The 12093-nt window shown below is 41.0% G+C and overlaps 1 protein-coding gene across 1 annotated transcript in view; it reads left to right on the top strand.

Annotated features, from left to right (window-relative positions):
- The window catches only part of myrf (myelin regulatory factor), a 96990-nt gene that overhangs the window by 63963 nt on the left and 20934 nt on the right, over positions 1–12093 (top strand). The window contains exon 18 of the mRNA XM_055935034.1: positions 2955–3038. Coding sequence (XP_055791009.1) covers positions 2955–3038 — 84 coding nt within the window. The remainder of the gene's footprint in view (positions 1–2954; positions 3039–12093) is intronic.

Below are 12093 nucleotides of genomic sequence, written 5' to 3' on the forward strand. Positions count from 1 at the left end.
ATATACATCAACCATATCCCTGTAGCCCTGAAACATGACCACACCAATATACATCAACCATATCCCTGTAGCCCTGAAACATGACCACACCAAGATACATCAACCTGTACACTAGCCCTGAAACATGATCACATCAATATACATCAACCATGTCCCTGTAGCCCTGAAACATGACCACACAGGAGTCACCAGCCATGTCCCTGTAGCCCTGAAACATGACCACACAGGAGTCACCAGCCATGTCCCTGTAGCCCTGAAACATGACCACACAGGAGTCACCAGCCATGTCCCTGTAGCCCTGAAACATGACCACACAGGAGTCACCAGCCATGTCCCTGTAGCCCTGAAACATGACCACACAGGAGTCACCAGCCATGTCCCTGTAGCCCTGAAACATGACCACACAGGAGTCACCAGCCATGTCTCAGGGCGCCATGCCCCCTTGTATACTACATCCTACAGTACATCACACAAACCAGTTTCACTCCTCTCTTTTCGTTTACGTTTCTCCTCCTCTCTGCCTTCTGTAGCCATGTGTGTGATATCGCTGTTCTTTTCCATTTTGCTTCTCCCTATATGTCTCTTATGTCCTCTGTAGCTACGTAGCTTCCTGCTCCCTATATGTCTCTTATGTCCTCTGTAGCTACGTAGCTTCCTGCTCCCTATATGTCTCTTATGTCCTCTGTAGCTGTGTAGCTTCCTGCTCCCTTTATGTCTCTTATGTCCTCTGTAGCTACGTAGCTTCCTGCTCCCTATATGTCTCTTATGTCCTCTGTAGCTATGTAGCTATGTAGCCTGCTTCTCCCTATATGTCTCTTATGTCCTCTGTAGCTACATAGCTTCCTGCTCCCTATATGTCTCTTATGTCCTCTGTAGCTATGTAGCTTCCTGCTCCCTATATGTCTCTTATGTCCTCTGTAGCTACGTAGCTTCCTGCTCCCTATATGTCTCTTATGTCCTCTGTAGCTGTGTAGCTATGTAGCCTGCTTCTCCCTATATGTCTCTTATGTCCTCTGTAGCTACGTAGCTTTCTGCTCCCTATATGTCTCTTATGTACTCTGTAGCTATGTAGCTTCCTGCTCCCTATATGTCTCTTATGTCCTCTGTAGCTATGTAGCTTCCTGCTCCCTATATGTCTCTTATGTCCTCTGTAGCTGTGTAGCTTCATGCTCCCTGTATGTCTCTTATGTCTTCTGTAGCTATGTAGCTTCCTGCTCCCTGTATGTCTCTTATGTCCTCTGTAGCTGTGTAGCTTCCTGCTCCCTATATGTCTCTTATGTCCTCTGTAGCTAAGCAGCTTCCTGCTCCCTGTATGTCTCTTATGTCCTCTGTAGCTGTGTAGCTTCATGCTCCCTGTATGTCTCTTATGTCTTCTGTAGCTATGTAGCTTCCTGCTCCCTATATGTCTCTTATGTCCTCTGTAGCTACGTAGCTTCCTGCTCCTTATATGTCTCTTATGTCCTCTGTAGCTATGTAGCTTCCTGCTCCCTATATGTCTCTTATGTCCTCTGTAGCTATGTAGCTTCCTGCTCCCTATATGTCTCTTATGTCCTCTGTAGCTATGTAGCTTCCTGCTCCCCGTATGTCTCTTATGTCCTCTGTAGCTGTGTAGCTTCATGCTCCCTGTATGTCTCTTATGTCTTCTGTAGCTACGTAGCTTCCTGCTCCCTATATGTCTCTTATGTCCTCTGTAGCTATGTAGCTTCCTGCTCCCTGTATGTCTCTTATGTCCTCTGTAGCTGTGTAGCTTCCTGCTACCTATATGTCTCTTATGTCCTCTGTAGCTATGTAGCTATGTAGCCTGCTTCTCCCTATATGTCTCTTATGTCCTCTGTAGCTACGTAGCTTCCTGCTCCCTATATGTCTCTTATGTCCTCTGTAGCTATGTAGCTATGTAGCCTGCTTCTCCCTATATGTCTCTTATGTCCTCTGTAGCTACGTAGCTTCCTGCTCCCTATATGTCTCTTATGTCCTCTGTAGCTATGTTGCTATGTAGCCTGCTTCTCCTTATATGTCTCTTATGTCCTCTGTAGCTACATAGCTTCCTGCTCCCTATATGTCTCTTATGTCCTCTGTAGCTATGTAGCTTCCTGCTCCCTATATGTCTCTTATGTCCTCTGTAGCTACATAGCTTCCTGCCCCCTTTATGTCTCTTATGTCCTCTGTAGCTATGTAGCTTCCTGCTCCCTATATGTCTCTTATGTCCTCTGTAGCTTCCTGCTCCCTATATGTCTCTTATGTCCTCTGTAGCTATGTAGCTTCCTGCTCCTTATATGTCTCTTATGTCCTCTGTAGCTATGTAGCTTCCTGCTCCTTATATGTCTCTTATGTCCTCTGTAGCTACGTAGCTTCCTGCTCCCTATATGTCTCTTATGTCCTCTGTAGCTTCCAGCTCCCTATATGTATCTTATGTCCTCTGTAGCTATGTAGCTTCCTGCTCCTTATATGTCTCTTATGTCCTCTGTAGCTATGTAGCTACCTGCTCCCTGTATGTCTCTTATGTCCTCTGTAGCTATGTAGCTTCCTGCTCCCTATATGTCTCTTATATCCTCTGTAGCTATGTAGCTATGTAGCCTGCTTCTCCCTATATGTTTCTTATGTCCTCTGTAGCTTCCTGCTCCCTATATGTCTCTTATGTCCTCTGTAGCTATGTAGCTTCCTGCTCCTTATATGTCTCTTATGTCCTCTGTAGCTACGTAGCTTCCTGCTCCCTATATGTCTCTTATGTCCTCTGTAGCTTCCTGCTCCCTATATGTCTCTTATGTCCTCTGTAGCTATGTAGCTTCCTGCTCCTTATATGTCTCTTATGTCCTCTGTAGCTACGTAGCTTCCTGCTCCCTATATGTCTCTTATGTCCTCTGTAGCTATGTAGCTTCCTGCTCCCTATATGTCTCTTATGTCCTCTGTAGCTACATAGCTTCCTGCTCCTTATATGTCTCTTATGTCCTCTGTAGCTACGTAGCTTCCTGCTCCCTGCACATCTCTTGGATGCCCCTCTTCACTGCTACAGTCACTTTCTGTCCACCACTCTGTCCATGGTATGCTCTCCCTCTACCTTTCTTTCCTCATTCCTTTCTTCCTCTATCTTTCTCTCTCTTTTATTTTTTCATTCCCTACTCTCGTTCCCTACTCTCGTTCCCTACACTCGTTCCCTACACTCGTTCCCTACTCTCGTTCCCTGCTCTCGTTCCCTACACTCGTTCCCTACACTCGTTCCCTGCTCTCGTTCCCTGCTCTCGTTCCCTGCTCTCCTTCCCTCCTCTCGTTCCCTGCTCTCGTTCCCTGCTCTCGTTCCCTCCTCTCGTTCCCTCCTCTCGTTCCCTCCTCTCCTTCCCTCCTCTCGTTCCCTGCTCTCGTTCCCTCCTCTCGTTCCCTACTCTCGTTCCCTACTCTCCTTTCTCTTATCTTTGATTGATGCCGTACTTCAAGTTGGTAATTAGGGTGTTTTCCAGGCTGTGTCTCAAGAGGTCATGACTCATTTCTACTGTTGACTTGGTCGTTCAGTCTGGAACATTCCATGAAGTAGGCCTATACTGGCAAATGTATTCTGAAAGAGTAGGGTGAAAGGTACAAACCACTTTCAACACAGCACTAACACTGTACAACCCAATCCACTAGTCTCATATTCAAAACTTTAGAATGAGAAATGTGTATTGTGTTTCACCACTTAAAAACAGCCATTTAACACCAGCATGAGCACATCATTCTGGAGACCATTAAATAAACTATACAAAGTATAAAGGTAACATTTCAGCATTCATTACTATTCTATCACGTGAGGATTGTGAAATATCTATGCCCCTCCCCATCTAATGCCATCTGCTAGGAATTATATTCCAATCCCTTCTATTCTATTCCCTTCTATTCTATTCCCTTCTATTCTATTCCCTTATATTCCATTCTATTCCATTCCCTTCTATTCTATTCCCTTCTATTCTATTCTATTCCCTTCTATTCTATTCCCTTCTATTCCCTTCTATTCCCTTCCATTCCATTCCCTTCCATTCCATTCCCTTCTATTCCCTTCTATTCTATTCCCTTCTATTCTATTCCCTTCTATTCCCTTCTATTCCATTCCCTTCTATTCTATTCCCTTCCATTCCATTCCCTTCTATTCCCTTCTATTCCATTCCCTTCTATTCTATAACCTTCTATTCTATTCCCTTCTATTCCCTTCTATTCTATTCCCTTCTATTCCATTCCCTTCTATTGTCACGATCGTCTTCATTAGAGATAGTGGACCTGTAAAGGTTGTCAATGTCGTTCTCCTCCTCAGACGAGGAGGAGCATGGATCGGCCCAAGATGCGGAGTAGGAGGTATTCATGATTTTAATGGCAAACCAACAAACACTACAAATTAACAAAACAACAAACGTGACTAACCTGCAACAGTCCTGTGTGGCCCAAACGCTAACACAGGAGACAAACACCCACAAAACACCAGTGAAACCCTGGCTGCCTTAGTATGACTCCCAATCAGAGACAAACGATACACACCTGTCTCTGATTGAGAATCATACCAGGCCGAACACAAAGCCAACATAGAAATAGAAACCTAGACCAACCCACCCAACTCACGCCCTGACCAACTAAAGCAAATACATAACAAAGGAAAACAGGTCAGGAACGTGACAGGACCAAGGCGCAGCGTGTGAAAAATACATCTTCTTTATTTTGAAGAGAGAGAAAACACAAAACAAACACTATACATAAACTGAAAACAAAACAACAAAACGACCGTGAAGCTACAAACGTCAGTGCACAGACAAGCAACAAACGTTCAACATAGACAATTACCCACAAAAAAGCTAAAGCCTATGGCTGCCTTAAATATGGCTCCCAATCAGAGACAACAATAACCAGCTGTTTCTGATTGAGAACCAATTCAGGCAACCATAGACTTTCCTAGATACCTACACTGAACACTAACCCATCTACTCTATTTAACCCCCTTAACCATACAACACCCTAGACAATACAAAAAACACACAAACTTCCCCATGTCACACCCTGACCTACCTAAAATAATAATGAAAACAAAGATAACTAAGGCCAGGGTGTGACATCTATTCCCTTCTATTCCCTTCTAATCCCTTCTATTCCCTTCTATTCCATTCCCTTCTATTCCCTTCTATTCCCTTCTATTCCCTTCTATTCCCTTCCCTTCTATTCCCTTCTATTCCATTCCCTTCTATTCCCTTCATTCCATGCCCTTCTATTCCCTTCTATTCCCTTCTATTCCATTCCTTTCTATTCCCTTCTATTCCCTTCTATTCTATTCGATTCTATTCTATTCTATTCCCTTCTATTCCATTCCCTTCTATTCCCTTCCCTTCTATTCTCTTCTATTCCCTTCTATTCCCTTCTATTCCATTCTATTCCATTCCCTTCTATTCCCTTCCGTTCCATTCCCTTCTATTCCCTTCTATTCCCTTCTATTCTATTCCCTTCTATTCCCCTCTATTCCATTCCCTTCCATTCCCTTCTATTCCATTCCCTTCTATTCCATTCCGTTCTATTCCTTCCCCTTCTATTCCATTCACTTCTATTCCTTTCCTTTCAATTCCATTCCCTTCTATTCCCTTCTATTCCCTTCTATTATATTCCCTTCTATTCCCTTCTATTCTATTCCCTTCTATTCCCGTCCCTTCTATTCCATTCCATTCTATTCCATTCCCTTCTATTCCCTTCCATTCCATTCCCTTCTATTCCCTTATATTCCCTTATATTCCATTCCCTTCTATTCCCTTCTATTCCCTTCTATTCCCTTTTATTCAATTCCCTTCTATTCCCTTCTATTCCATTCCCTTCTATTCCCTTCCCTTCTATTCTCTTCTATTCCCTTCTATTCCATTCCATTCCCTTCCATTCCCTTCTATTCCATTCCCTTCTATTCCCTACTATTCCATTCCCTTCTATTCCATTCTATTCCATTCCCTTCTATTCCGTTCTATTCTATTCCCTTCTATTCCCTTCCATTCCATTCCCTTCTATTCCCTTCTATTCCATTCCCTTCTATTCCCTTCTATTCCATTCCCTTCTATTCCATTCCCTTCTATTCCCTTATATTCCATTCCCTTCTATTCCCTTCTATTCTATTCCCTTCTATTCCCTTCCATTCCACTCCCTTCTATTCCCTTCTATTCCATTCCCTTCTATTCCCTTCTATTCCCTTCTATTCCATTCCCTTCTATTCTATTCCCTTCTATTCCATTCCCTTCTATTCCCTTCTATTCCCTTCCCTTCTATTCTATTCCCTACTATTCCATCCCCTTCTATTCCCTTCTATTCCATTCCCTTCTATTCCCTTCTATTCCCTTCTATTCTATTCCCTTCTATTATATTCCCTTCTATTCCCTTCCCTTATATTCTATTCCCTTCTATTCCCTTCCCTTCTATTCTATTCCCTTCTATTCCATTCCCTTCTATTCTATTCCCTTCTATTCCCTTCTATTCTATTCCCTTCTTTTCCCTTCCCTTCTATTCTATTCCCTTCTATTCCATTCCCTTCTATTCCATTCTATTCCATTCCCTTCTATTCCCTTCTATTCCTTTCCCTTCTATTCCCCTCTATTCCATTCCCTTCTATTCCATTCCCTTCTATTCCCTTCTATTCCCTTCCCTTCTATTCTATTTCCTTCTATTCCCTCCCTTCTATTCCCTCCCCTTCTATTCCATTCACTTCTATTCCGTTCCTTTCAATTCCATTCCCTTCTATTCCCTTCTATTCCCTTCTATTCCCTTCCCTTCCCTTCTCATCCCTTCCCTTCTATTCTATTCTATTCCCTTCTATTCCCTTCTATTCCCTTCTATTCCCGTCCCTTCTATTCTATTCCCTTCTATTCCATTCCCTTCTATTCCATTCCCTTCTATTCCCTTCCCTTCTATTCTCTTCTATTCTATTCCATTCCATTCCATTCCCTTCTATTCTATTCCCTTCCATTCCCTTCTATTCTATTCCCTTCTATTCCCTTCTATTCCTTTCCCTTCTATTCCCTTCTATTCCATTCCATTCCCTTCTATTCCCTTCTATTCCCTTCTATTCCCTTCTATTCTATTCCCTTCTATTCCATTCCCTTCTATTCCATTCCCTTCTATTCCATTCTATTCCATTCCCTTCTATTCCCTTCTATTCCTTTCCCTTCTATTCCCTTCTATTCCCTTCCCTTCTATTCTATTCCCTTCTATTCCCTTCCCTTCTATCCCTTTCCCTTCTATTCCATTTACTTCTATTCCTTTCCATTCTATTCCAATCCCTTCTATTCCTTTCTATTCCATTCCCTTCTAATCCCTTCTATTCCCTTCTTTTCTATTCCTTTCTATTCCATTCCCTTCTATTCCATTCCCTTCTATTCCATTCTATTCCATTCCCTTCTATTCCCTTCTATTCCTTTCCCTTCTATTCCCTTCTATTCCATTCCCTTCTATTCCATTCTATTCCCTTCTATTCTATTCCCTTCTATTCCCTTCCCTTCTATTCCTTTCCCTTCTATTCCATTCACTTCTATTACTTTCCATTCTATTCCAATCCCTTCTATTCCTTTCTATCCCATTCCCTTCTATTCCCTTCTATTCCCTTCTATTCTATTCCCTTCTATTCCATTCCCTTCTATTCCATTCCCTTCTATTCCATTCTATTCCATTCCCTTCTATTCCCTTCTATTCCTGTCCCTTCTATTCCCTTCTATTCCATTCCCTTCTATTCCATTCTATTCCCTTCTATTCTATTCCCTTCTATCCCCTTCTATTCCTTTCCCTTCTATTCCATTCACTTCTATTCCTTTCCATTCTATTCCATTCCCTTCTATTCCCTTCTATTCAATTCCCTTCTATTCCTTTCTATTCCCTTCCCTTCTATTCTATTCCCTTCTATTATATGCCCTTCTATTCCCTTCTATTCTATTCCCTTCTATTCCCGTCCCTTCTATTCTATTCCCTTCTATTCCATTCCCTTCTATTCCATTCCCTTCTATTCCATTCCCTTCTATTCTAGTCCCTTCTATTCCTTTCCATTCTATTCCATTCCCTTCTATTCCCTTCTATTCTATTCTCTTCTATTCCTTTCCATTCTATTCCATTCCCTTCTATTCTCTTCTATTCCATTCCCTTCTATTCCCTTCTATTCCATTCCCTTCTATTCCATTCTCTTATATTCCATTCCATCTCTCTTCTATTCTATTCCCTTCTCTTCCATTCCCTTCTATTCCCTTCTATTCCATTCCCTTCTATTCCCTTCTATTCCCTTCTATTTCATTCCCTTCTATTCCCTTCTATTCGATTCCATCCTATTCCATTCCCTTCTATTCCCTTCTATTCCCTTCTATTCTATTCCATTCCGTTCAATTCAATTCCCTTCTATTCCCTTCCATTCCATTCCCTTCTATTCCCTTCTATTCCCTTCTATTCTATTCCCTTCTATTCCAGTCCCTTCCATTCCCTTCTATTCCATTCCCTTCTATTCCCTTCTATTCCATTCCCTTCTATTCCATTCCCTTCTATTCCCTTATATTCCATTCCCTTCTATTCCCTTCTATTCTAATCCCTTCTATTCCCTTCCCTTCTATTATATTCCCTTCTATTCCATTCCCTTCTATTCCCTTCTATTCCATTCCCTTCTATTCCCTTCTATTCTATTCCCTTCTATTCTATTCCCTTCTATTCCATTCCCTTCTATTCTATTCCCTTCTATTCCCTTCTATTCTATTCCCTCCTATTCCCTTCCCTTCTATTCTATTCCCTTCTATTCCATTCCCTTCTATTCCATTCTATTCCATTCCCTTCTATTCCCTTCTATTCCTTTCCCTTCTATTCCCTTCTATTCCATTCCCTTCTATTCCCTTCCCTTCTATTCCATTCCCTTCTATTCCCTTCTATTATGTTCCATTCCATCTCTCTTCTATTCTATTCCCTTCTATTCCATTCCCTTCTATTCCATTCCCTTCTATTCCCTTCTATTCCATCCCCTTCTATTCCCTTCTATTCCCTTCTATTCCATTCCCTTCTATTCCCTTCTATTCCATTCCCTTCTATTCCCTTCTATTCCCTTCTATTCCCTTCTATTCATTTCCCTTCTATTCCATTCCCTTCCATTCCCTTCCCTTCTATTCCATTCCCTTCTATTCCCTTCTATTCCATTCCCTTCTATTCCCTTCTATTCCCTTCTAGTCCATTCCCTTCTATTCCATTCCCTTCTATTCCCTTATATTCCATTCCCTTCTATTCTATTCCCTTCTATTCCCTTCTATTCTAATCCCTTCTATTCCCTTCCCTTCTATTCTATTCCCTTCTATTCCATTCCCTTCTATTCCCTTCTATTCCATTCCCTTCTATTCCCTTCTACTCTATTCCCTTCTATTATTTTCCCTTCTATTCCCTTCCCTTCTATTCTATTCCCTTCTATTCCATTCCCTTCTATTCTATTCCCTTCTATTCCCTTCTATTCTATTCCCTCCTATTCCCTTCCCTTCTATTCTATTCCCTTCTATTCCATTCCCTTCTATTCCATTCTATTCCATTCCCTTCTATTCCCTTCTATTCCTTTCCCTTCTATTCCCTTCTATTCCATTCCCTTCTATTTCATTCCCTTCTATTCCCTTCTATTCCCTTCCCTTCTATTCTATTCCCTTCTATTCCCTTCCCTTCTATTCCATTCCCTTCTATTCCCTTCTATTCCATTCCCTTCTATTCCATTCTATTATATTCCATACCATCTCTCTTCTATTCTATTCCCTTCTATTCCATTCCCTTCTATTCCCTTCTATTCCCTTCTATTCCATTCCCTTCTATTCCCTTCTATTCCCTTCTATTCCCTTCTATTCCCTTCCCTTCTATTCCATTCCCTTCCATTCCCTTCCCTTCTATTCCATTCCCTTCTATTCCCTTCTATTCCCTTCTATTCCCTTCTATTCCATTCCCTTCTATTCCATTCTATTCCCTTCTATTCCATTCCATTCCCTTCTATTCTATTCCCTTCTATTCCTTTCCATTCTATTCCATTCCCTTCTATTCCCTTCTATTCCATTCCCTTCTATTCCATTCTATTATATTCCATTCCATCTCTCTTCTATTCTATTCCCTTCTATTTTATTCCCTTATATTTTATTCCATTCCCTTCTATTCTATTCCCTTCTATTCCATTCCCTTCTATTTCATTCCCTTCTATTCCCTTCTATTCCCTTCCCTTCTATTTTATTCCCTTCTATTCCCTTCCCTTCTATTCCATTCCCTTCTATTCCCTTCTATTATGTTCCATTCCATCTCTCTTCTATTCTATTCCCTTCTATTCTATTCCCTTCTATTATATTCCCTTCTATTCCCTTCCTTTCTAGTCTATTCCCTTCTATTCTATTCCCTTCTATTCCCTTCTATTCCTTTCCCTTCTATTCCCTTCTATTCCATTCCATTCTATTCCATTCCCTTCTATTCCCTTCTATTCCCTTCTATTCTATTCCCTTCTATTCCATTCCCTTCTATTCCATTCCCTTCTATTCCATTCTATTCCATTCCCTTCTATTCCCTTCTATTCCTTTCCCTTCTATTCCATTCTATTCCCTTCCCTTCTATTCTATTCCCTTCTATTCCCTTCCCTTCTATCCCTTTCACATCTATTCCATTCACTTCTATTCCTTTCCATTCTATTCCAATCCCTTCTATTCCTTTCTATTCCATTCCCTTCTAATCCCTTCTATTCCCTTCTTTTCTATTCCTTTCTATTCCATTCCCTTCTATTCCATTCCCTTCTATTCCATTCTATTCCATTCCCTTCTATTCCCTTCTATTCCTTTCCCTTCTATTCCCTTCTATTCCATTCCCTTCTATTCCATTCTATTCCCTTCTATTCTATTCCCTTCTATTCCCTTCCCTTCTATTCCTTTCCCTTCTATTCCATTCACTTCTATTACTTTCCATTCTATTCCAATCCCTTCTATTCCTTTCTATCCCATTCCCTTCTATTCCCTTCTATTCCCTTCTATTCTATTCCCTTCTATTCCATTCCCTTCTATTCCATTCCCTTCTATTCCATTCTATTCCATTCCCTTCTATTCCCTTCTATTCCTTTCCCTTCTATTCCCTTCTATTCCATTCCCTTCTATTCCATTCTATTCCCTTCTATTCTATTCCCTTCTATTCCCTTCTATTCCTTTCCCTTCTATTCCATTCACTTCTATTCCTTTCCATTCTATTCCATTCCCTTCTATTCCCTTCTATTCAATTCCCTTCTATTCCTTTCTATTCCATTCCCTTCTATTCTATTCCCTTCTATTCCCGTCCCTTCTATTCTATTCCCTTCTATTCCATTCCCTTCTATTCCATTCCCTTCTATTCCATTCCCTTCTATTCTAGTCCCTTCTATTCCTTTCCATTCTATTCCATTCCCTTCTATTCCCTTCTATTCTATTCTCTTCTATTCCTTTTCATTCTATTCCATTCCCTTCTATTCTCTTCTATTCCATTCCCTTCTATTCCCTTCTATTCCATTCCCTTCTATTCCATTCTCTTATATTCCATTCCATCTCTCTTCTATTCTATTCCCTTCTATTCCATTCCCTTCTATTCCCTTCTATTCCATTCCCTTCTATTCCCTTCTATTCCCTTCTATTTCATTCCCTTCTATTCCCTTCTATTCGATTCCATCCTATTCCATTCCCTTCTATTCCCTTCTATTCCCTTCTATTCTATTCCATTCCGTTCTATTCAATTCCCTTCTATTCCCTTCCATTCCATTCCCTTCTATTCCCTTCTATTCCCTTCTATTCCCTTCTATTCTATTCCCTTCTATTCCAGTCCCTTCCATTCCCTTCTATTCCATTCCCTTCTATTCCCTTCTATTCCATTCCCTTCTATTCCATTCCCTTCTATTCCCTTATATTCCATTCCCTTCTATTCCCTTCTATTCTAATCCCTTCTATTCTATTCCCTTCTATTCCATTCCCTTCTATTCTATTCCCTTCTATTCCCTTCTATTCTATTCCCTCCTATTCCCTTCCCTTCTATTATATTCCCTTCTATTCCATTCCCTTCTATTCCCTTCTATTCCATTCCCTTCTATTCCCTTCTATTCTATTCCCTTCTATTCTATTCCCTTCTATTCCA

The sequence above is a fragment of the Salvelinus fontinalis genome, chromosome 9 (genome assembly GCF_029448725.1).
Source record: "Salvelinus fontinalis isolate EN_2023a chromosome 9, ASM2944872v1, whole genome shotgun sequence".
Taxonomy (NCBI): Eukaryota; Metazoa; Chordata; class Actinopteri; order Salmoniformes; family Salmonidae; genus Salvelinus; species Salvelinus fontinalis.